General features: G+C 44.1%; 1 protein-coding gene across 2 annotated transcripts in view; it reads right to left on the reverse strand.

Annotated features, from left to right (window-relative positions):
- Nucleotides 1-21419, reverse strand: part of svild (supervillin d) — a 39530-nt gene that overhangs the window by 15230 nt on the left and 2881 nt on the right. For both annotated transcript variants that reach the window (XM_077550272.1, XM_077550273.1), the window contains 6 exons: nucleotides 13342-13822; nucleotides 9929-9969; nucleotides 7068-7120; nucleotides 5165-5256; nucleotides 2812-2887; nucleotides 777-1222 (listed from right to left, as the gene is read on the reverse strand). In XM_077550272.1, coding sequence (XP_077406398.1) covers nucleotides 777-1222; nucleotides 2812-2887; nucleotides 5165-5256; nucleotides 7068-7120; nucleotides 9929-9969; nucleotides 13342-13715 — 1082 coding nt within the window. In that variant the 5' untranslated portion in view covers nucleotides 13716-13822. The remainder of the gene's footprint in view (nucleotides 1-776; nucleotides 1223-2811; nucleotides 2888-5164; nucleotides 5257-7067; nucleotides 7121-9928; nucleotides 9970-13341; nucleotides 13823-21419) is intronic.

Here is a 21419-nt window from a genome sequence, read left to right on the forward strand (position 1 = left end):
CAGGGTTGAGAAGCACTCTGTTAGAGCATACAGAAGGCTTTGATGCAGCCTCTGAGCTGAAGAGAATGCTTGAAGCAATGGGAGTTATTACAAAAACGGCCAGCAGGTGGCAGCAGAGTATAAGAGATCAACCAGGGCCATGTTGCAAAAGTCCCTTTTCCCCCACAGTTTTAAACAGACGAGTGAATAATGATGAAACTTAGCTATATTCTAATGCTAATTGCTGCAAAACGGAAACAGATAGAAATATACTTTTTTTTTCTCCTGATGAAATAAGAGACTAATCTTTCGTTTGGTAGGTTTCGTGTTTTTATAGCTACAGAACACAATATTCTATGGGCCTTGCAAATTCCAGTAAAAAAAGCCGGGAGCGAAGGAGATTGCAGTGAAAATGGCTGGCAGTGAATGAGTTAAGGAAAAATATCTCAATATAGCATTTTCCTTAAAATTGCATGAAATTTATGGCACTTCTATTCTTCTAATTTGTCATTTCTAGTTACCGTCAAAAGTACAGATACCTCCAAAATAATATTTGAGCGCATTTGATTTCTTCCATAGTATATATTGTTTAATGTGTTCTAAATAAATGTACGACTCGATGTAGATTGTTGTTGGTCAAATGCAACCACTGGGGCAAAACTTTTCACAAAATAATTCCTATTTCTTTTCAAAGGCAAGTGTCACATTTTCTAACCTGTCGCTTCTTTCAACCATTTGACAATTTTGCTGTTAAGTATGCAAAATGTGCCTGAATTGATTGCGAGTAACATTCAAACCTGTGTTTGTTGGAGGATCCCTGGCTTCCATCCAAGCTGTCCATCTCCTCGGTGTCCTCGGACACGTTGGACGTCATGTCCAGGCTCCCGTCCGACGAGGGGCTGCGCATCTCCTCCAGGCTGCCGCGGCTGCCGCTGCTGCCGCTGCTGCGCTCGCTGCGCCGCCTCTGGACGCCAAAGTCGTCTCCGTCCGCCGCGTCGTCCAGAAACGAGTCGGCGCCTCCGTCGTTTTCACCCTCGTCGTCGTCTTCGACATCGTCCGCCCGATCGCGATCCTCCGCATCTTCGCTCTCGGGGTGACTGAGCGTGACGCTGCTCTGCCGGAGCGGCGCGCACTCCTGCGCCGAGCCCTCGCTCTGGTCGGACTCGACGCTGGTTGAGCGGCTCTTCTTCAGGATTCCCTTGATGCCTCTTGGCCCGGAGTCCTGGCGCTGCAGCGAGGGCCTCTGCGGACGAGAAAATCGTTTTTTTTTTTTTTTTTTTTACAAGCGAGCCGTTAAACGAGTAGTAAACAAAAGCGGCAACTATGACTCACTGCTGTTATCGAGGCTTTCTGGGTTAGTGGGTTAGACCAGCGATGTGCCGGGATGGCGTGGACGGGGGAGGGGCTTGTTTTGACATGAAAAGGGCGAATATGTGAGGGAAAACGCCTGCAGCCTGACAGTAACGTGGGACGACAACAAAGTCTCACCATGAGACAGATTTTAAGTGTTTTTTTTTTTTTCAGTCTCAATTCATTCAGAGTGCAAAATCACAACGGAAGTTGTCTCAAGGTTGTGAGGAATGTCGTATGCTGCGCTTTTGTTTGCTCTGTGGGCGTTGACCAAGAAATTGTTTGAAGGTTTAACAACCACCGCGACATCAATGCTAATTTCCTGCTAGCTATGATAATTTAGCTATGAAATGACACAGGTGCATCTCAAATTATGTTGGACAACGGTCATGTATTTTTAGTAAAAGTGAAATTCGTTGTATAAATTCACAACATAAAATCGAATATGTTGAGAATTTCATTTTCATTTTGGTGCTTCACAACAGCTCAACAAAAGCATCAAATTCAAGAATTTTGAACATTACATCAAAACGATTTTTTAGGTAAGATTTGGTCTTTTGAAAAGTATGTTTTTTTTTTTGTTTTAATGAATTTGGATAATATGAGTTCCACTTTCCGAATTAAACTGCGTCAATATAGTGTGCAATGTTTACTTTTCTTTTGTGTGTGTCAGCTTTACAGTCAACAAACAGCTTGAAGCTCCGCCTCCAATTTGGAGAACTGTGTGAGCGAGTCCTCTTCCTTTTTTTTTATGATCGTTTCCCATTTCTTGGCAGTGCAGCAATTGAATGAATGAATGAATGAAGATGTATAAATGAATACTTTAAAAATAGTGTTTTCCACCCATCTGTTATCTGTGCTGCTCATAAACACTACAGGAACTCACTGTCGTTGTTATTTGTCAGTCTATTTGCAAAATCCCTGCGTGTCTCTCAGACACATTAACCACAACCACATGCTGCGTCACGTCGACAGAAGCAATGTTGCAGACACGCCATTAATTCTGCGTGTGCAGATTTTAAAGCATACAGATGCAAGTCGTAACAAATGCGCCTTTAAAAAAAAAACATGTTTTCAATATGCAATAGATGACATGCCAGGAGCGCAGCTGGAACCGCAGCAGGCGGCGTCCCTACCGGAGTGCAAAGGTCACGAGTGAGTGCTGATTCCAGAGATGAAGGGAAAGGCCGCCGCGGCGAAGGTCGGGTGTGAAAAATGCAAAGCGGGTGGTCTTGTTTCGTGCAAAACAACAAATTAAAACACCAGAGCAACGTTTCCTATAAGATGGAAGGATCCGATGACGCTCCATTTAAAGAATGCGCCTCGTCTAAATGACATGTCGGTGCAATAAATTACGCTGTATGCATCAATCAAGTCAGTGCGCAGTTCCGAGTGATGAAAGCCACGCGACACGTAACCGGCGTCGTGTGCAAACGAAACCAGCTCTCCGGTGAGGTTCAAAGAAAATTCTGGAAGACCAACCCTTATTTCTTCTCGAGCCTCTGCTCGCTCCTTCGATGGCGTTTCTTCAACGGTGGCTTTCTCCTCCATTTCGTTGCTGTTGGCAGAAAGAACGCATAGAGAAGACGTGAGCAAATTTTAAGGGAAACATTTCTGCCTAAACGTGATGGATGACACGTAGGAAAAGTCATCAAAGTGGGGGTCGGGGGTTAGGGAGCCTTAAGCCCCCTTTTCTGCTATCACAGCATCTGTTATCTGTTATTAAGGTTTCCTCGAGGCTTACAGAAATTCCCCCGTCTCACGTCCCTAATGAATCACCCGATGCGCTACATGAACAGTAATGGCCGCTCGTCAATGTCAGTGCGGGGCCAGCGTGACTGCAAACAATCCTAATGAGGACGAGAGCGCCACGGCAAAGCCTGGCATGCGCGTCGGAGTCTTCTGGAACTCCTCAAGTCATAAAAAGAGAAATTAATTGGGAAATCATGAGAACATTGTAGGAAATATTATATTTGCAGTTTAGTGGGCGGGACAATACAATAAAATAATCATCATGGAAAAAAGCCATAATGCCAACTCGAGCTGTCCTGATCTGATCGCCTTAACTCATTCAAACCCAAACATGTGTAAAATAAATATATGTTTTTAATACTTTGTCCTTCACTCCCAAAAACGTATTTATACGTTAAAAAAATAAATAAATAATTATGCAAGAGCATACAGAAGGCTTTGATGCAGCTTCTGACATGAAGCGGTGGCTTAAAGCAATGGTAGTTATTACAAAAAACGGCCAGCAGGTGGCAGCAGAGTATAAGAGATCAACCAGGGCCATGTTGCGACAAGCTCTTTTTGACTTGTGTTTTCACAAGGAATGTGAATGTCGATGAAAGTTAGCTGTATTCTAATGCTAATTGATTTCTGGATGAAAGAAGAGGCTCTAATATTTATTTTGGTAGGTTCCATGTCTTTATAGCAATAGAAGACAATATTCTGTGGGCCTTGCAAAATCCAGTCGAAAAGCCAGGAGCAAAGGGGGTTGCTTCGGTGAAAATGGCTGGGAGTGAATGAGTTAAGAAAAAAGGGGGTACAGTGTGAGATATGGAAACATTTTGTTTACAAAGAGTCTTTACACTTGTATGATTGTTAAGAACCTGAAAACATTTCATCAAAAAAAAAAAATAAAATAAAAATCATGTATCGCTAATAAAGCTTTTTATAATAGCATCAATTAAGTTGTAGTTCAAACTGGACAAAAAGAAGAGAAGAATGATGCCTTTAACCTTCCAGTAGACACACACAGCCACGAAATGCCACAGTACTAAAAGCTGCAGCTCTGCCCGCCATTCTGATTCGGATCACCGTGGCGACATTGGCGAGCGAGTAAAGATCAAATCAGTTTGTCATTGTGGCATTAGAAGAAGCTCTGCAGGTCGGTCCGGTTACTTCCGCAAAAGATATCGTTCCCTTTGGCAACGATATGCAAAATCAGGAAGGATGATTTTCATGAATATCGGCGGAAGGGGAAGCGCCATTGAATGTGCCGCTTCATTCTCGTCCCATTTTCCAGCCTTATTGACTACGGCAATGGACTAAAAACAAAGGTTGATAAAAATGTAACTCGTTTCTGGGCCGCTGGGCTTGGCAGCGGTCCAGGCGCTCTGGTTATTCGCTCTCAACGTTTGATGGCCTGGAATGACCTCCGTTATCTGTTCGCCCAGCCTGGTTTGTGTGCCGTTTCGTGTCAAAGTGAGCCGCTTTTTCTTCGGATTGGACAACGTGGCCCAAGCGGCAAAGAAAAAACAAACAAACAAGGAAGGAATACGACTTAATAGAATCCAAATTGTCCGCCAGCAGAAAAGGATTATGTGACTCGGGGGGGAAGGGAATCAGAAAAATCAAGTCAACAAAAGCTAGCTGTCATAAAAGTAGACTGATTACTAATCACGCAACGACATCTGGTCTTTTGCTGTCGTTAGACAATAATGCACTGTGAAGCAGCAAAATGGCCGACCGTAAATGTCTACGCGGGTCAGAGAGTCCAAAAAATAAGGTGGTGTGTTAGCAGTTAGCCTTGTTAGCATTTAGCTATTTTGACCACCGCTGAGATTAAGACTAAGATTGGCGGTCATTTGTTTTGATACGTTTCTGTCAGTCTGTCAAAATATTGTATGTCTTTAAGACATATTAAGAAATACCGTTTTTTATTTATTTTTATTTATGTCAGCACTCGACAAATACGTCACCCGGCAAAATTTTTATTTTTTTTTACAAAAATAATACAAGTTCCCGCCCATATGAATTATTTCCCAATCTATTAAGCACACAGTAAGAATTAAGCGTCCACTCAAGCTAAACAGACTTCTTGTTATCTTACCGGCAAAAAGTTTCCTCTTCATTACCGCCGTCGTGGACGAGCTGACGCTTCACTCTGCCGCCGTCACGATCGCGGCTGCCATCCTCCGGATCCTTCAGGATAAAACAAAAGGAGGGAGAAACGCCTGCCGTCACTTCTGTTTTGTCGCGTGAACGAGAGCAAACCAGAAGTGAAAATACGAGGACCGTAAAAAAAAAAAAAAAAAATCTTGATAAAAGAGCAGAGGTTGTGGGTCGCCCCGTCGATCAGAGTTCAAAGCGCGGGGTGTGAAAGTGATTTATGAGTCAAAAAGTACCTCCCTTGGTACATATTGTAAAACGAGAGATAAGCTAACGCGAGTGCAGTATTTTCCGAAACGAGGAAAATATAAGTCCGTTTTTATTTCCATTCTCCAGTCTACATTTCATGACCTCCATTGATCCGGAAAGGCCGACACGCATTTGTCACCTGCTGTCGGAGACGCTGACTCACCCGGCTGTCAACGGAGAGAGTTGAAGCATTTTTTTTTTCCTTTTGGTTTCTGACGACTTCCAGGTGAGAGATTAGAATAGCAGAGATATAGAGTGTTGCGACAGCATTCCGTTTTCCCAGCATTTTTTTTTTTTTTTTACTGCCATCTGGGTTTACTTGGCCAAGCTTGGCATCGCTCCTGCTCGGTGAAGGGCAAGCTACAAAACAGCTATTTACATCCAACATCCTTTCTGAAACATAAGCAGGCTGGGAAAACCCCCAAATCTCCAAAACTTTATTATTATTATTTTTTCTGAGCACGCATTTCGTCCCCGAATGTCCCGGCGCGCCGCAAGTCAAGTTTCCTGACCTCCGCAGACCGTGTCGTGTCACGACTTTGGCCAAGCGCGCCACCAGGTGCAAGACGGCCCCGGCTGATGCCATCTGGAATTGCGCGATTTGCTGTAAATGGAGCTATCTCAGGTTGCGGTGGGAAAGACGGTCAGGAAATCGGCTTGGCAGTTGCGAATAATTGATCACAAACTGTTGAAATTAAGTCATTGTTTTTGCAGCCATGTTTTTCGAAGTTTGGTTTCTTGCGAGCGGCCTTGTAAGTCCTTTTGAGCGTTTAGGTTTTAATGAAGGGGGATCTTGATGAATAAAATACGTTCTTGGAACACAGTGCCGAAAAAAGCCACAGTAAAGTGGACACGCAAACTAATGATAAAGACTGGGACAGACATTATTTCGTCCAGCAAATATGAATGAGAAAGCCTTTTATCCTGGCGTGTCTTTGATAATGAATAAAATAACTTACACTTTAAAAAAATATTAAATAAACCTGTGACCCGTTTTGGGACTAATCTTGATCTAAAACAATAAATACTAGGGCTGGGTTTAAAAAAAAAAAAAAAAAAAAAATAATAATAATAATAATAAAAAACGAATAATCGATATCGAATCGATTTTCTTTGAGCCTGATATTGATTCATAAAACCATGAATTGATTATTTTTATATCTCCTTTTCCCCATAAATTCATAAGAAAATAGAATTTTAAAAGGTTAATTTTTTGGTATCTTACTGTTTTCTCAAAATGTATTGGCCACATCAACTTAAAAGTATTTCCTTAAATTAATAAAAGACCTGCACTTTATGACCATTCAGCATCTTTATTTACAATTATTGATTTATTTAACCATTTGCAGCCTCTGCTTGTGGAGTTTTTAAATCATGCCCTTGATCTTTTAGAAGAATTGACGTTCCATAATTAATCAATCTCGATTGAATTGAAGCAGGATCGAATCGAATCGGGGAAAAATTGAAATCGAATCGATTGGGGAAATTAGCCCTAATAAATAGAAATCAATTGAACTCGACGTGATTTAGAAAGCACAAAAAAAAAAGTGCGAGACATAAAACAGCTACAAAATAAAAATAAAAATAAATCCTACCTCAAGAGACATCTTAGCAGTGTCATTCCGCTTGTCCTGAGTCTTCTGGTCAACTGAAAGAAACCACAGCAAGAGGGCATATCTTTTTGAAGGCGGGTTCTTAAAAGTCACACGTCTTCAGGCGAGGTAGGCGGACGGCGGCCGGGAGACGGACATTTGGCACCCGCGCAGTAACGCACTTTGGAAGGCGCTCGGGCCAAACATGGTCAACCCAGTACGGGCTATTTGTAAACACGCAACGCTACTGCCAAAAAGCCGCCTCAATGGCTCATTAATAGGGATGCTTACAGGGTATTAAAATGGGAGCCCCGGGGCCGAATGACGCAAAGGAAGCTTGTGTGCATGCAAACTGGCTTTTTTGGGCTAGCGGATACAAACGTGAGTATATGGAGTGTCTGTGAGGCTTTTTGTCGCTATCTTAAGAGTCTGGATCTTGCGCGTCCTCGGTCGGGTCGAGACTCGAGTCTCAGTGACAGCTGAGCGGCGCTGAGACGTCGGCTTCTGCTCGAGAGGAGCCGCTGACGCCGCTCGTCGTCACAAGTAGGACAACGCGACGACGATAGCGCTGTCGAACATCCCCAGTGTAGACTTTCAGTGGATTTTTTATTTATTTTTTTTGCCAAACACAAACGTCTGGAAGTCATTTATTATTACGGCTAACGTAAGATGACTTTGAAATGACAAACTGTTTTGGGTCATAGTTTGTGGGAATATTTCTGGTTTCGACTATTAAAACAGGCAATAATAAAACATTTTTTAGAGCGGGCATCAATTACTGGTGAATAGCAAGAGATTACGGTTTTGGTTACAGTTCTCATGTAATTGTTCTAATGAAAACCATTTATCGAAGAATAATATTCTATTGTGTGTGGGAGCCTGAATGTTGCTCTCTCACTGCAAATCGTTTTTTTTTTTATTGCTCGAAACGGTGCCATTTCACTGGCGCAAACCCTTTCCAAAGAAAGTGCTTGACTAAATGAGCCAAAGTGAAAGGAATAACACACGCACACTCAAAAAAACCCCGTCAAATTCCACTTGACGCCGCGGTCCAGCAGTTTTAAACGATGCTTTCCATCATTCCTGCCGTCCCCGGAGCCGATTGTGATTTAGTGGGGACGACTTGAACACAAAAGCATCGCAGAGTGCTGCCGATTCCACTTGGACTTCTCGCTTTTTGCTTCTGATGTCATCTTTAATCTTTATTACGGCATCAGGCCGGCCAAGAAGACGACTTCCAACGTCTCCTTCCTTCGCCATCAATCGACTTATTGCTTGCCTGACCTACTTCCGCTTGCCGCGACATTGCGGAGATCTGAAAAGTGGATCATACTGTAGCGATTTGCTGAGCGTCACGCCAAGAATACATTATAGAAAAAAAAAAAAACCCCGCAAAGCTGTTATATGTCAACGTCTATAAAAACACAAACACACTGAATGGCAGGTTACTGTTTAACTTCTCCATTAGTGTCCAGTTGCAGAAGCTCAAGCGATGACATCATCATGTTTTTCCGTTAAGCATCTGTCACGGTCGCTCATTTGCTGGATTTACACATGTATGCATATCACAAACTGGCAGCAGGCACACACGCACGCGCGCGGGGGGGGGGAGGAGCCGAGCAGGGGCGGGCCTTTGTTTTGCAATTGCATTTTGGGGAATATTATGAAACAATTGTTACCTAGAGTAGAATAGAACTTTTGTCAAGTGGAATGAGTGTTTAAAATAAAATGACGATGATGGAAAAATGGAGGCACACACTGTTGCAACATGTGGTTAAAGGGACAGTGTGTCGCATTTAGTGCCATCTCGTGGTCAACTATTAGAATGCAATAAACCTAAGTTGGAAGCGTGTTCATTTTATAGCACACCTGCCTCAGATAGACTTTGTAAGCCTTGCATCGATTACAACATTCGCCAAGTCCTTCAGGTATCCGTAGCAGAAAGATGGCGGCAAAAATATGTCAGCCTCCTCCTGCAAGGTGTGGCCCGGCCTATGTAAGATAATTAGTGATTACTAAACCTACGATTATATATATATATATATATATAAAAAAAAAAAACGTATGTTGAAGTGATAGATTTTTTGGTGTACATATTATTGAAATTAAGTGTTTTTTTCCCAAATGAATGAACATTGCAAAACATTTTTTTCTATACATTACATTGTCCCTTTAACTAACAGAGGGTTAAGATTTGCACATTTTTTATCCTCCTTTATTCACTGAAAGACTCCCCAGTTAGGCCAAAGCAATGTCAAATATATATATATATATATATATAAAAAAAAATACTTTTGCGCCATCTTGGAGCCGGGGAACTATATTGAAATAAGGGGAGGAGACAAATTTCGTTAGGTTAGTTAGGCGAGGGACGGACAAGCACTGATACCAGGTATTGGGTACTCGTGAAGGCTGCCGACACTGGCCACAGATACTCAGATTTAGGATTGATGATTTATGATGTCAGATTTACTCCTCAGCAGTAGTTGGCGCTATACTGCGGCAAGTGATCGAAAGTACTTAACTTATGATTTTGCTGCCATTTTGCGGCATATGCAGTATAATCAATTTCAAACCATGTATTATTATTTCCACTGAAAGTGAACAACCGCGAATAAATTAAAAAAACAATCAGCGCTCTTGTTACTAGCCCCCAATGAGGTTTTACAACCCAAGCTGGCTGAGACCGACCGACTCCCGCTATAACATCATATGACCTAACGTTGGAGCCGAGCAGTGCCAAAACACTTCCACAAGGCGATTCTGAATCGCAAGCAACGTATACGACATGTTTGAGCGGGCCAAAATTAAGTCGAGCCGCCACGCAAGACCCCAGTAAAGTCAAAGTGGAGACTTGTTCTTACCCTTGGACTCGTCGTCGTCTATGTCATCATCTGCCAGATGCCTGGGAGAGAGAGAGAGAGAGAGAGGAGACACGTGAGGTCACTCCAACATACTGAGGTGATGACAGATATTAAGCAGCATACAAAAAAAAAAAAAAAATTAAGCAGGGCATCCTACAAAAAGACGGTTGCATGAGAAGCGAGCGTTCATCTCGAAGTAACGGGCGTTAAATATGGATGCAGACGGAAGCTGCCTGTGGGGTAGCAGCAGTGATGTAACAGGGGGAGGGGCCGGACGCGCCCTGCTTTGAATATAATCAAGCATCATGATGGTGGTGGCGGCGGCGGCGGCGGGCAGCTGGGCGGGGTCAGAGGTCGCTGGGGAAAGACGAGTCAGGGTTGGTGTGTGGACAAAAAAAAGGTAGAGAAAAACTAAACTAACCTAAGGGATGTCTGCACAGGCGGTATTTTTTAGAAGGTCGTGAGGTTATTTTATCATGACTGCGCATTTCAGCATAAGTTTGACCGAAAAAAAAAAAGTGCGAAAAGCTAAACATTTCCCATTTCATATGATGTCGCCGAGGGTGTAAAGTGATGCAAGGAAGCGGGCCAATGGTTGGAGAAATAAGCGCAGAAAAGGATTAGAATGCAGACTTTGGAAGGATCGCTTCTCTTCTGTCCTTCATTTGTTATTTTGGGCCCCAAACCACAATCAACTCGTCAGTACTGTAAATGGGCCATTTCCTTCTAAGATATATCCAGGGATGGACTGGCACCCAAAAAAAAAAATCGTCCCTGCCATTTTGACTCCTGACCATACCTGTCTAATACATTGTTCTGCCACTGATGTTTTGACTGATGTTTGTTCAGTTTGCCGTCTATATTCAAAAAATGGATTAATGGCCGAGCCCCTCTAAATTGCTGGCCAGTCTCTTGGGGTAAAATGGAGGAAAAATAATAACAAAAAAAAAGCACTGCATCAGCCCCCAAAATATGCCGGCCCACCGAGCATCTGCCCTTTACGCCAGATGGCCAGTCCAGCCCTGGATATATCCCGCTAATAAAAGACGATTTTTTTTTAAAATACATATTTTGATGTATTTCATCGTGAAACGAGTCCATTAAATGCACTCCCGTCTTTTACGACAAAACAAAACGGTTTTCTAACATCGTATTAAATACTGTATATTATGAATGGACGCCGGCCACCAACTTGTGACCGTTTTACAATCACAAACTTCAAATTAGAAGAAAAGGGACCACTATTCCACAGTAGAGTGCAAATGTCCCGAAACACATATGAGCAATTTTAGATCGAAAAATGAGTCCGCCATTGACTTAAAAGCGAACTGTTGTATTGTACACGGAAGGATTCCTGTTTGGTTGTGACAAACCTGTGAGCTGACAGTTGAAATTATCGCTGGGCTAACTGAGCTCTCTCTTGTTTCCTTTGTGCTATTTCTGTCGCGCGGGCCTGCAAACATCTCGCCATACAAGGGCCAGTAATCATGAGCGTCAAGTGTCATCGCAATGAACACGCCAGTCAACCAAAAGGGCCGCCGGTAAGCACGCGACAAGTTCAAAGAAGTGAATAATAACAATTGTGGCTCATTTCAGCATATATTTATGATCTGGCCGATAAAGCACGTGTGGCTTTATATGAAGCACAAAATTAGAACCAGTGCGAAAATGGCATGACTAACATTTACTGTAAGTGCTTCGTGTTGGGACTCATCTTCCTCGAATTAATAAAAAGAAGCGGTCCCTGGCTCATCAATCACGCTCCTCCTCCCAATATCTCGCTTGATTACCCACGAGGCATGAACATTTGGCAAAACTGCAACGCCGCTTATCCCCGCAAGCGCCAAACTATGTATCAACACTTCTTTCTGTCTTTCTCACTTCTCCCCTCCTCGGGCTGTTTTTTTTTTTTTTTTTGTTGAGAACAGACAAGTCGGGCTTTGCGCGCGTCGCAGAATCCTCAGCTCGGTTGCTGCTCAAACATCCCCCGCAGGGCCGTGACTCAACATGTTTTTGGCTCCATCCGGCCACCCGGCGGTCCAATCGAAACGCTTGGAAAGTCTTTTCAAGTCGGGACTTTTCATAGGACGTTGGAGTCCAACGAAACAAGGTCCGTGCATGCCCGTGCAGGAAAACACAGCGTGGCAAAAATAAATACAACTGCCGGCACATGGCCGCTTAAGGAAATGCTCGCAGATGTGTTTACGTCAAGGCTTAATATCTCCCTCTTCATTTCCTGCACCCTAACAGTTCGACTCGGGCACATTTTGCTGGAAGCAAAGTTAGCTTTCGCACTTGATTTGGGAGGCGGTTAAGACACATTAGCCATTGAGTCTTAAAACAGCCATCCACTTTTGGCAGATGTTTACTATATTAATCAGCTGGAACGTTTACTGCCACCGACGTGTTTATTTGCCGAATATGCGTTTTTTTTCCAATGCATAGGCATGGAAAAGGGTTTTTGGAGTTGAGATTAGCACATCTTTTGGGAAGAAGATACATTTTAACTCATCCAAACCCAAAAACTAATAAATATGTTTTTTAATACTTTGTCATTCACTCCCAAAAACGTTTTTATACGTTTTAATGTTTGTTTGTTTTTTTTAAATGCCAAAGCATAAAGAAAGCTTTGGTGCAGCTTCTGACCTGAAGAGGCCGCTTAAAGTAGTGGTAGTTATAAAAAAAAAAAAAAAAAGGCCAGCAGGTGGCAGCAGAGTATAAGAGATCAGCCAGGGCCATGTTGCAACAAGCTCTTTTTCCCAGTGTTTTCAACAGGTTTGTGAATAATGACGAAATTTAACTATATTCTAATGCTAATTTCAGCAAAACGGAGACAGAAATATACTTTTTTTTTCCTGATGAAAGAAAAGACTAATCTTTCTTTTGGTAGGTTCCATGTTTTTATAGCAAGAGAACATAATATTCTGTGAGCCTTGCAAAATCTGTCAAAATCCAAGTAAAACGGGAGTTGCTTCAGTAAAAAAAAATGGCTGGGAATGAGTTAAGGGGGTAAATCTTGGTTTTTAGAGTCAATTAGGAGGGAGAGAAAAATCAACATGTCGAAAGTCGGTGTGTTTTTTTTTTCATGAAAAGCTAGTTTTCTCTGCTTTTTGGGTGCGAAATTTGTGTTTTTGATACAAACAAACCATGTTCTACAGCTGATTTGTAAAACATAAAAAAATACTTGAAATATTTTTTTTCTGGTAAAAGAAAAAAAAAAAAGTCTACTCATTTGATAAGTTCATACAAAATTCAGTGGGTCTCGAAAGATCAGTCAAAATAGTCTAAAACGGCGAGCAATATGGAGCAAAAGAAAAGTTATGAAATTTATTAGTTTTTAATTAACGTAACATGCATGTTTTCGAAATGTGAGAAAAACCTGGAGAGTTGATGTACAAGCGTAACCAACTCACCTAATGTCGGATGATGTCTTGGTGGAAGTCTGAACTTCTGTTTCAGAAGTCATCCGAGTGCCCCGTTGAACGCAAGCGCTCTTCTCTATTCCGTAATCTGCTTTGACGTCAGCGTCGATCTCAATTTGACTCTTCAGGCCCCTCCTGGCGTACGTTTGCTCCGAGCCATTATCCTCACATTTGCCCTTCGCCTTGATTGCCGTCTCAGACGGATCCGCAATTTTCCTCTCCCGGGTGCGCGCATACTTGGAGGTGAACTCGTCGGGGTTGCCGTAGCGCTCGGCCAGCTCCCGCCTGCGCTCGGCTTTGTAGCGGGCGATCCGCTCGGCTTTGGTCTCCGGCTCGGAACTCTGCAAGGTGTCGACGGCGTCCATTTTTGCAACTTGGATGGCGCTGAAGCTCAGGCGGTAGATGCAAAAAAAGGAGAAGACTCGCTCCGATGCGTGGACCAAATACGTCTCACTCCATCAGAACGACGGCGCTGAAATGAACAAGACAGGAAGACATCACCGACGGGACAAAATTGTACGAGTGTGCTTTTAACGTCTCTCCGAGACGGAAGTCAAACTCAATTTAAAATGACAGCGAGTGCGTCGCCAGCGTTGAGACGGAATTGGCCACAGTTTGCTCAGCTGCGGCGCTTCGGGCCCAGCCCCTTTGAGTCCGCTAACAGCCGCCTGTGAGAATGAGAATGATGTCAGCCGGCTCCGCTCGGAGACTCTCATGACATCGATTCCATCAACCGTCGCAGCCGATTGGAAAAGGATTATTAAAAGACTTCGACCCCATTTTAACGTTCACCTAATTGGGGTCTTTAAATCCCCTCTTGAACATGATCCAAACCACGACCGCTCTGTATTTACTACAAACATACGCATGAGAAACTGAATTTCCCACTAACTGCCGAAATAAGCGTGGTTGCGTCCGCATATATTATCCACCAACTACGGTCAAGCGGAGCTGTAAAAACAATCACGGCTTTTTGACATTTTGCGGAATATTCAATAACAATTTGACAACTTCATCCAAAAAAAAAAAAAAAAAAGGAGGTTGAACGAATTAGAACGCCGTGATGAGCTCATTTTTGTTCCACTGAATATTTGAAGAGCAGAAAACCGCACGTCAGACGTCGGCGCGTTCCACATGGAAGGTAGGGGGGGGGGGGGGCTTTTCCACAGACGCTTGCCCCTTCCAGCACGAGTAAGCTGAAGGTGCTTTGGGGCATCGCGGAGTACGAGGTCAGCGCATCACGTGACCTCTCACGCGTTGGCAAGAAGTGGCGTTTGCCTGCACGGTGCGAGTAACGAGAGCGAGGACAGTAAAAAGCGAGCGAGTGAACGGAGGGGGGGGGGGGGGGGGGGTTCGGTGCGCGGGGGTACGGAGAGGTGAGCGTGCTCATGAAGTGGAATCAATTAGCTGACTCCAAGAACATTTTCTGTTATGATACAAGTGGAGCTTGAAGAAATCTCGCAGGCCCTCGGCTCTGACTCATGACCACCTGCTGGGCGGTGAGAACGAGCCAGAATCGGGTTTTCTTGCTCTCCGAAGAGTAATAAGGCTCTCAAATATTACGGTGTTCGCCCGAACCTCTTGTAATCCCCCCCCCCAGTTGACAAAACACAGTGAGGATGAAGTGGAGAGCGCTTGGCACAGACTTGTAGTCCAGCGGACTAAATTTTGTTAAAAATAAAACACCTTCAAATTAGAGTAAACCGGTGCAACTTAAGGACTTCTTTTTTTCCACCTCTCTGAGAGAGAGCTCAGTATTGTTCATTGGGCAATTTTACCGATTCGACAGGTCATCATTATTGCTATCTTTTTTATTTTTTTTTATTATGTACTGTATGTGCGTGCGCGTGAGTGAGTGTGTACTCATTAATTCACCTAAAACCTATTAAAAAAAATCCCATACCGTTCACCTAAACCGAATACTTCAGAATCCAGCTAGAGTCGTGAGGTTGTCAGGAGACCCGAGGAAGGATCAAAGAAAAGAAAGGAAAGTGAAATCCACCGGGCTCTTTCACCAACCCCAGAAACATCTACTAGAAACATAACAACTATATGATTTCTTAACGTTCACCTCCATTCTTTTGTTTTCAATCTTCTACTCAAGAGAAAACCTTTGACTGTCAGCCACTTGTCACGTAGCTAATTTCTACAAATCATCTTTGTGTCGAGTAAACGCAGAGATTTCTGTTACGGCACTGATGCAGACCGTTTTCAGAATATCTGTATAAATAAAAGAGGCTTGCGACAACTTTTGCGTTCTTGTTTAGTGCGTGCGGGTCCAATGCTAAAAACTTGCCACCAATAGTTTCATGCAGAACTGACACTTTATGGTCATTGTTTCACTACCAAATATGGTCATTGCAAAACGACAAAACAAATCTAAAATAAAGCAGACTTACTTTGCTTTTTTTTTTTTTCCCAAAAACTATTTTTACTTTTTGGAACACCTTCCTCACGTGTCACTCGCATCCTCGCGAATTGCCTTAAGAAGGCAAAAAGGATCCCGAGGCTGCATGTTGATTTCAGGAGTAGGCACGAGCTTACAGTACATAAGTCACCTAAGATTACTTGCTAAAAAAGGAGTGCAAAACGGCACCACTGAGGCCCGAGCGAGCACAACCAGAACGTCGGGGGCTACTTTGTTTGGAAGGTGCCACTGTTATTTTCAGCAACAGGCATTAAAAGTGAGTCACAGATTTGACTTTTTTTTTCTTCTCAAAAATAGGACTGTTGTTGACAACTGCGTTAGTTGCTCCAGTTTTTGTTTCACAACCTCATCTACCTCGGTCGGTATGTCGCTATACCAGTTTTACAAGGGCTGCTTTATTTCTGCTCCTCAAGGGCATGCAAACCAACGGGATCCTCTGTTTGCAGTCACGGGGGGCGCTCTTTTAACCTCCTGTTGCCCACTGGGACTCGTTACTGGCTAAGGGGGGGCGGAAGATCCGTCTCAACAAAAGCCAAGTGTTAACACTTCCTGACTGTGCCATATACCCTTATTTAATTCAATCAGGAAATGTCAAAGCCGGAAAATGCCCAGAGGACTCTTACGAGAGGAGATTGATAAGGGAATGTGAAATGTTCGCTCGGGTTCAACAGACGGACGTCCACTTGGAAAGTTCAAGTGCTCCATCTTGAGTGGGTCGTTTTATGTTAAATGGTTCGAGTTTGAGGCCAAGAAAAAGGGAGGTTATAAATGGATCGTGAATAACCAGTCGACGGCGCGACAAGAAGCAACAGGTTTACAAGAATTTCAGATGAGATAAGATGAGCCCATGGTGCCATTTGGGTTGCCTCGGCTCAAGGGTCGATGCTGGTCAGACCACGGACCAATGGTACAATAACTACGTTTACATGCAAACCCTTTTAACCCCGTGCAAAAATCCAAATATGCTCTTAATTGAATTTCAAAAGACCCGAATAAGACCCTTGGGGTACCCCTTTTCGAACCCAAATTTGCGCATGCTTCGAGAGTGTTTGGCACAGACTTAAAGTCCCTTTTAACCCCGTGCAAAAATCCAAATATGCTCTTAATCGAATTTCAAAAGACCCGAATAAGACCCTTGGGGTACCCCCTTTTCTAACCCAAATTTGCGCATGCTTTACGTACAAGGAATCTTGTTTCCTTTTTAGTACAGGAAGTACTTTTAACGCGACATCCCGCACGCTACCTGCCGGGAATATACACAAGTAGGGATAAACAAACACGGTGAAACTTGGGACGCAGCACAGTAGGACACTTTTGGGGACTACTTTGTCTTACTGATGGTTTAATGCAGAAATAATGTCCATTTGCCTCATGACGTCTGCGGTTTAGATCTGGATCAATCAGATTACGGATATGCAAGTAACTGTTCTTGGGTTATTCCGAACCTTTCAGAAACTGGAATTTTGACCTTAACCCGAACATTGACAGCATGGAAACGTCGCCAATCAGGTTTTGACCTTATAACCAGGTGTTTGGCACCCGGCTTTGTCAACAAGGTGCCCCAGTGAGATCATTGGGGGCACTCGGCAAAATATCCAGCAGGTGTTTTCAGACGTTGTACTGTAATTGCATTTGCAAGATGTTCAAGTCGACTTGAAACACATTTGTCCACATATTACCCCCCCCCCCCCCTCCACATGTCCACACAGGAGGACAGAAGGAATGCTGGTTACGCCCAAGTCATAAAATGTGGTTTCTTTTTAGGAAAAAAAAGGGGATCTTGGCTATGGAAAAAAAAAAATATATATATATATATACCAGGTGTTTTTCCTTCTAATGAGCAATGCTTGAAGAGGTCTTTTACAGTCGCAGGTCTAGAGACTTCTTGCAAAATCTGATGCGCAGCAACAACAACAGCTAAAACGGATCACATACTATATATTACGCGTAGAATATTTGCATTGGCAAGGACGGATTCCACGCGAGACGATATTTCTTTTCAGTCCATATTTCCAACAAAAACGACGCACAGACTTTGGTACAAAAAAAAAAAGAGGATGCAGTTTAATGGCGTCAGGTCCTGACACATTCTTCCTGGAGGGAACACACGGAGAATGGAAACTTCCTTTTGCATTTCAAACATCTGAAGTGAAATCTTGCGTGCGATGAACGACTGAATGAAAGACCCGAGATTTTGCAGAGGTCATGTGACCGCCCGTCCCGGATGGTACAACTCTAATTAATCGAATGTATCAGAAACCAACAAGGGGGGAGGGCTGGTGGGCGGTGTGACCGTTTTTTAAGCCACCCTCAAACAACAATCAAGCTCACGCTGAGGGGCCAACGTGGTTCGAATTAAAAAGCAATCACTAAGCACTTACAGGACTTTAAGTATCTGACCTCCTAGCTTTTAATCACAATTGTGGGCTGGAACACTTCATCCTGTTGAAATGTGGCCGCACAAATAGAATGCTTCAAAAGGGTGTTTTGTTCACCCCCCCCCCCCCAAAAAAAAAAAAATCACATGACTCACCTCTTCCCTGAATATGAGTGTACAGTAACAGAGGAAGGAAGGAAGAAAGTACTCAGGGTGGAGGATACAAAAAAGGGAAGGATGAAAGGGTGTGTGCGACGTGAAGGGGAAAGCAGCTAGAAAGTAGGCTGAAGACGACGGGCCTTTGTGAGGGGGGGGGGGGGGGGGGGTGCGCAATGGTGTGGTTTGTGGGCCATATGTCTCCGGGGTTGCCGCGATGGCCGAGCATAGTGTCGGAGGGGCAGCGCGAGGACGACATCTGCCGCCTGAGAAGACAGGAAGAGGGGGAGGAGGGAGGAGGGAGGGCTAACACTGGGCCTGAGACTAATCTATTGCTCTGTACTCGTACCCAGACGTAAACCCTCCTCAAATCCATTTGACCAGAACTCCCGCCGACTGAAGCCGGTCAGCCGGAAGCCAGTTGACATAACGAGGCCCCGGTTACTCATGCCTGAGCTCGGCTTTTTTTCCCTTAGTAACACACGCTGTAAAAACTCGGCTGAACTGCTTTTTTTTTTTTTTGGTGGAGTCGCCATTGTCGCCCCAAAAGAACATCCCCTCCTCCAAGTTGCTTTAGAGTACTAGGCATCGATCTATAATGTTCAATGTGTATAAAAACGTTAAATAAAGGCCTTGCTATGCCTAAACCCCCCAAAATGCAGCTAGGCCGGTTGCTTTAGAGTGCCTCATTGTCAACCACGAGTGTCGCATGTCACGGAGAGAAGGCGGAAGAGTGACGAAAAAAAAAAGACAAATGAAGTCCAATGTGACTGCCAGCATGAGGACAAGGGCTTCGTGCTGGTGTGGCTACTTTAGAGCGCCTCGTTGTTGGCCATGAGAGCAAGCTTAACAATTATTATTTTTTTTTTTTTTTACAAAGTCCAACATTACTATCAGAGTGTACTTAGAGTGCCTTGTTGTTGAATAGAATATAATCAACCACCGGAGGCCTTAAGACAGTTGAGAGGGACATTCAGCTCATTCAGTGGACACGCCCACAGCATTTTCAAGCCTCATTTTACATACTTACTCTATCTATACTATAGACCAATTAATTATAATTTTTTTGTAAGTATCGGATAAAATACAGTAATTCAAAGTCAATCGAGCTGCGAGGGTTTGCACAGAGGAGTGTGTGTGTGTTTTGCTCTATTTTTACACAGACTAGCTTCTTTGTCCTTGGTTTCCGGCCTTCTGTTTGCCGCATTGAAAGGAGCCATTAAATGTGTCGTATGGGAACGCGAGCGCACGCACGCACATACACACGAAGGACGACGCGACGAAGTGAAGAACCGCGAGGAAATGCACACTGTGGCTCTAAAACAAGGCAGAAAGCACGGAAAATAGTGTTTGACTCTCTGTGTGTTTGTGTGTGGGAAGGGCGGGGTGGCGGTGGACGGGGCTTTATCTCACCGGGGGACCATATTGCGCACGCACATCATATGCTCGAGTGGACTTCTCATGACACGCATGCTTTTTTACTGGACCGACGCAATGGCCGCAGTTCAAACATCGGCCTCCCACTCGTTGCTACCAAACGCCGCTTCGCTCCGGCGAACCCTTCAAATAAACTCAACCTAGCGATGATGAAAACGGCAAAAAGACGTCGGCCAGGATGAACTTCGCCGCACTGGACTTACTTATAATAGAAAAATAAAGCTTAAGAGGCTTTGTTTAAACCGTTCCCACTTTGGCGTGTACATTCATGATTTACTAGCGAACTAGCAGCCATCAGACTGACTAGTGATAAAATTTGTTCTAATTAATTCCTGGTGAGAGTTTTTTCCGTTCCGTTCCGTCTTCAATTGCGCTTATCCGGGGTCGGGTCGCGGGGGCAGCAGCTTTAGCAGGGAAGCCCAGACTTCCCTTCTCCCCAGCCACTTCACCCAGCTCCTCCGACGGGATCCCAGGCCAGCCGAGAGACGTAGTCGTCCCCGGGGCCTCCCGCCGGTAGGACATGCCCGGAACACCCCCCAAGGGAGGCGTCCAGGAGGCATCCGAACCAGATGCCCGAGCCACCTCAACTGGTCCCCCTCTCTGAGAGTTTTTTGATAGTTAATTTTCAGCGAAATTGTCGGATCCCGGTTTGTAATTTGGCAAATCTGGTCGCCCCATGGAGGAGGACGGGAGAAGGGGTGTCATCGCGGGAATCCCACTTGCGGGGTTTCCCTCAGCTGCCATCTGGCTGGATGGAATGCTAGCGAGTCGGGGATGGAGAGGTTAAGGGGTCCTCCATCTTGCCGGGGGGGGGGGGGGGCTTATAGCTTAGAGATGGTTAGTATTAAGAGTAGTGGTATTAACTACTTCATGGCAGGAGAATAAACCGTATTCCAAGAGGCCTTTTAAATAAACACTACACATTTGGACGGCAAACATAAATCTTGACGCGCAATTATCCGAGCGCGTTTTACGGCAACATCCACGATGCACGTGTGAAAGCCGTAAAACTGCGGCGGACGCGCATGGACGGCTTTTGCCTATAAACTTGCCAGCTTTGAAATAAGATTGAAAACATTCAGGTATTAATTAGACTTTATGTTAGTGACGTCGACTCATTTTTGGAGGTGAAATGTATGGAAATCATTACAAAAATTCCAATTTAAAAAGCGCTTGGGGGCTGCGAGGCCAAATACAGTTTTGCGCTCCACTCCTAACAGCGAGCTCGAGTTTATAAACATGCCTTGCTGGAGGTCACAGGCTGGCACTCGTTCTTTGCAGAGTCGCCTTCTTGCTAACGCTGTCACGTCCTCTCGTCATTGTCTAAATATTTATGCTTCTCGCCCGCGCAGTCTCGCATTAAAGTCGCCGGAGAGCCGACGAGTCCAAAAATCAGACGTTTGCAGAATTGTGCATTACTCACAACAAAGTTGTGGCTATTTGGCTTTCTGCTGACATTTCGGGATTAACCTGGAAACGTAGTGAAGCGGCGGTCAGCGACCTTTTTGAAACGGAAAGCTAGCAATAGACCGATATGGTTTTTCCAGGGCCGATACAGATAGCAATTATTAGTAGTCAAGGAGCCCAATAACCGATATTTTTAAACAGATATTCATTTGCAGTAAAAGAGAAAATATTAGCATAAAACAACATTTTTTTTTCCTTTTAATT

This window comes from Vanacampus margaritifer, chromosome 18, assembly GCF_051991255.1.
Source record: "Vanacampus margaritifer isolate UIUO_Vmar chromosome 18, RoL_Vmar_1.0, whole genome shotgun sequence".
In the NCBI taxonomy this organism is placed as follows: Eukaryota; Metazoa; Chordata; class Actinopteri; order Syngnathiformes; family Syngnathidae; genus Vanacampus; species Vanacampus margaritifer.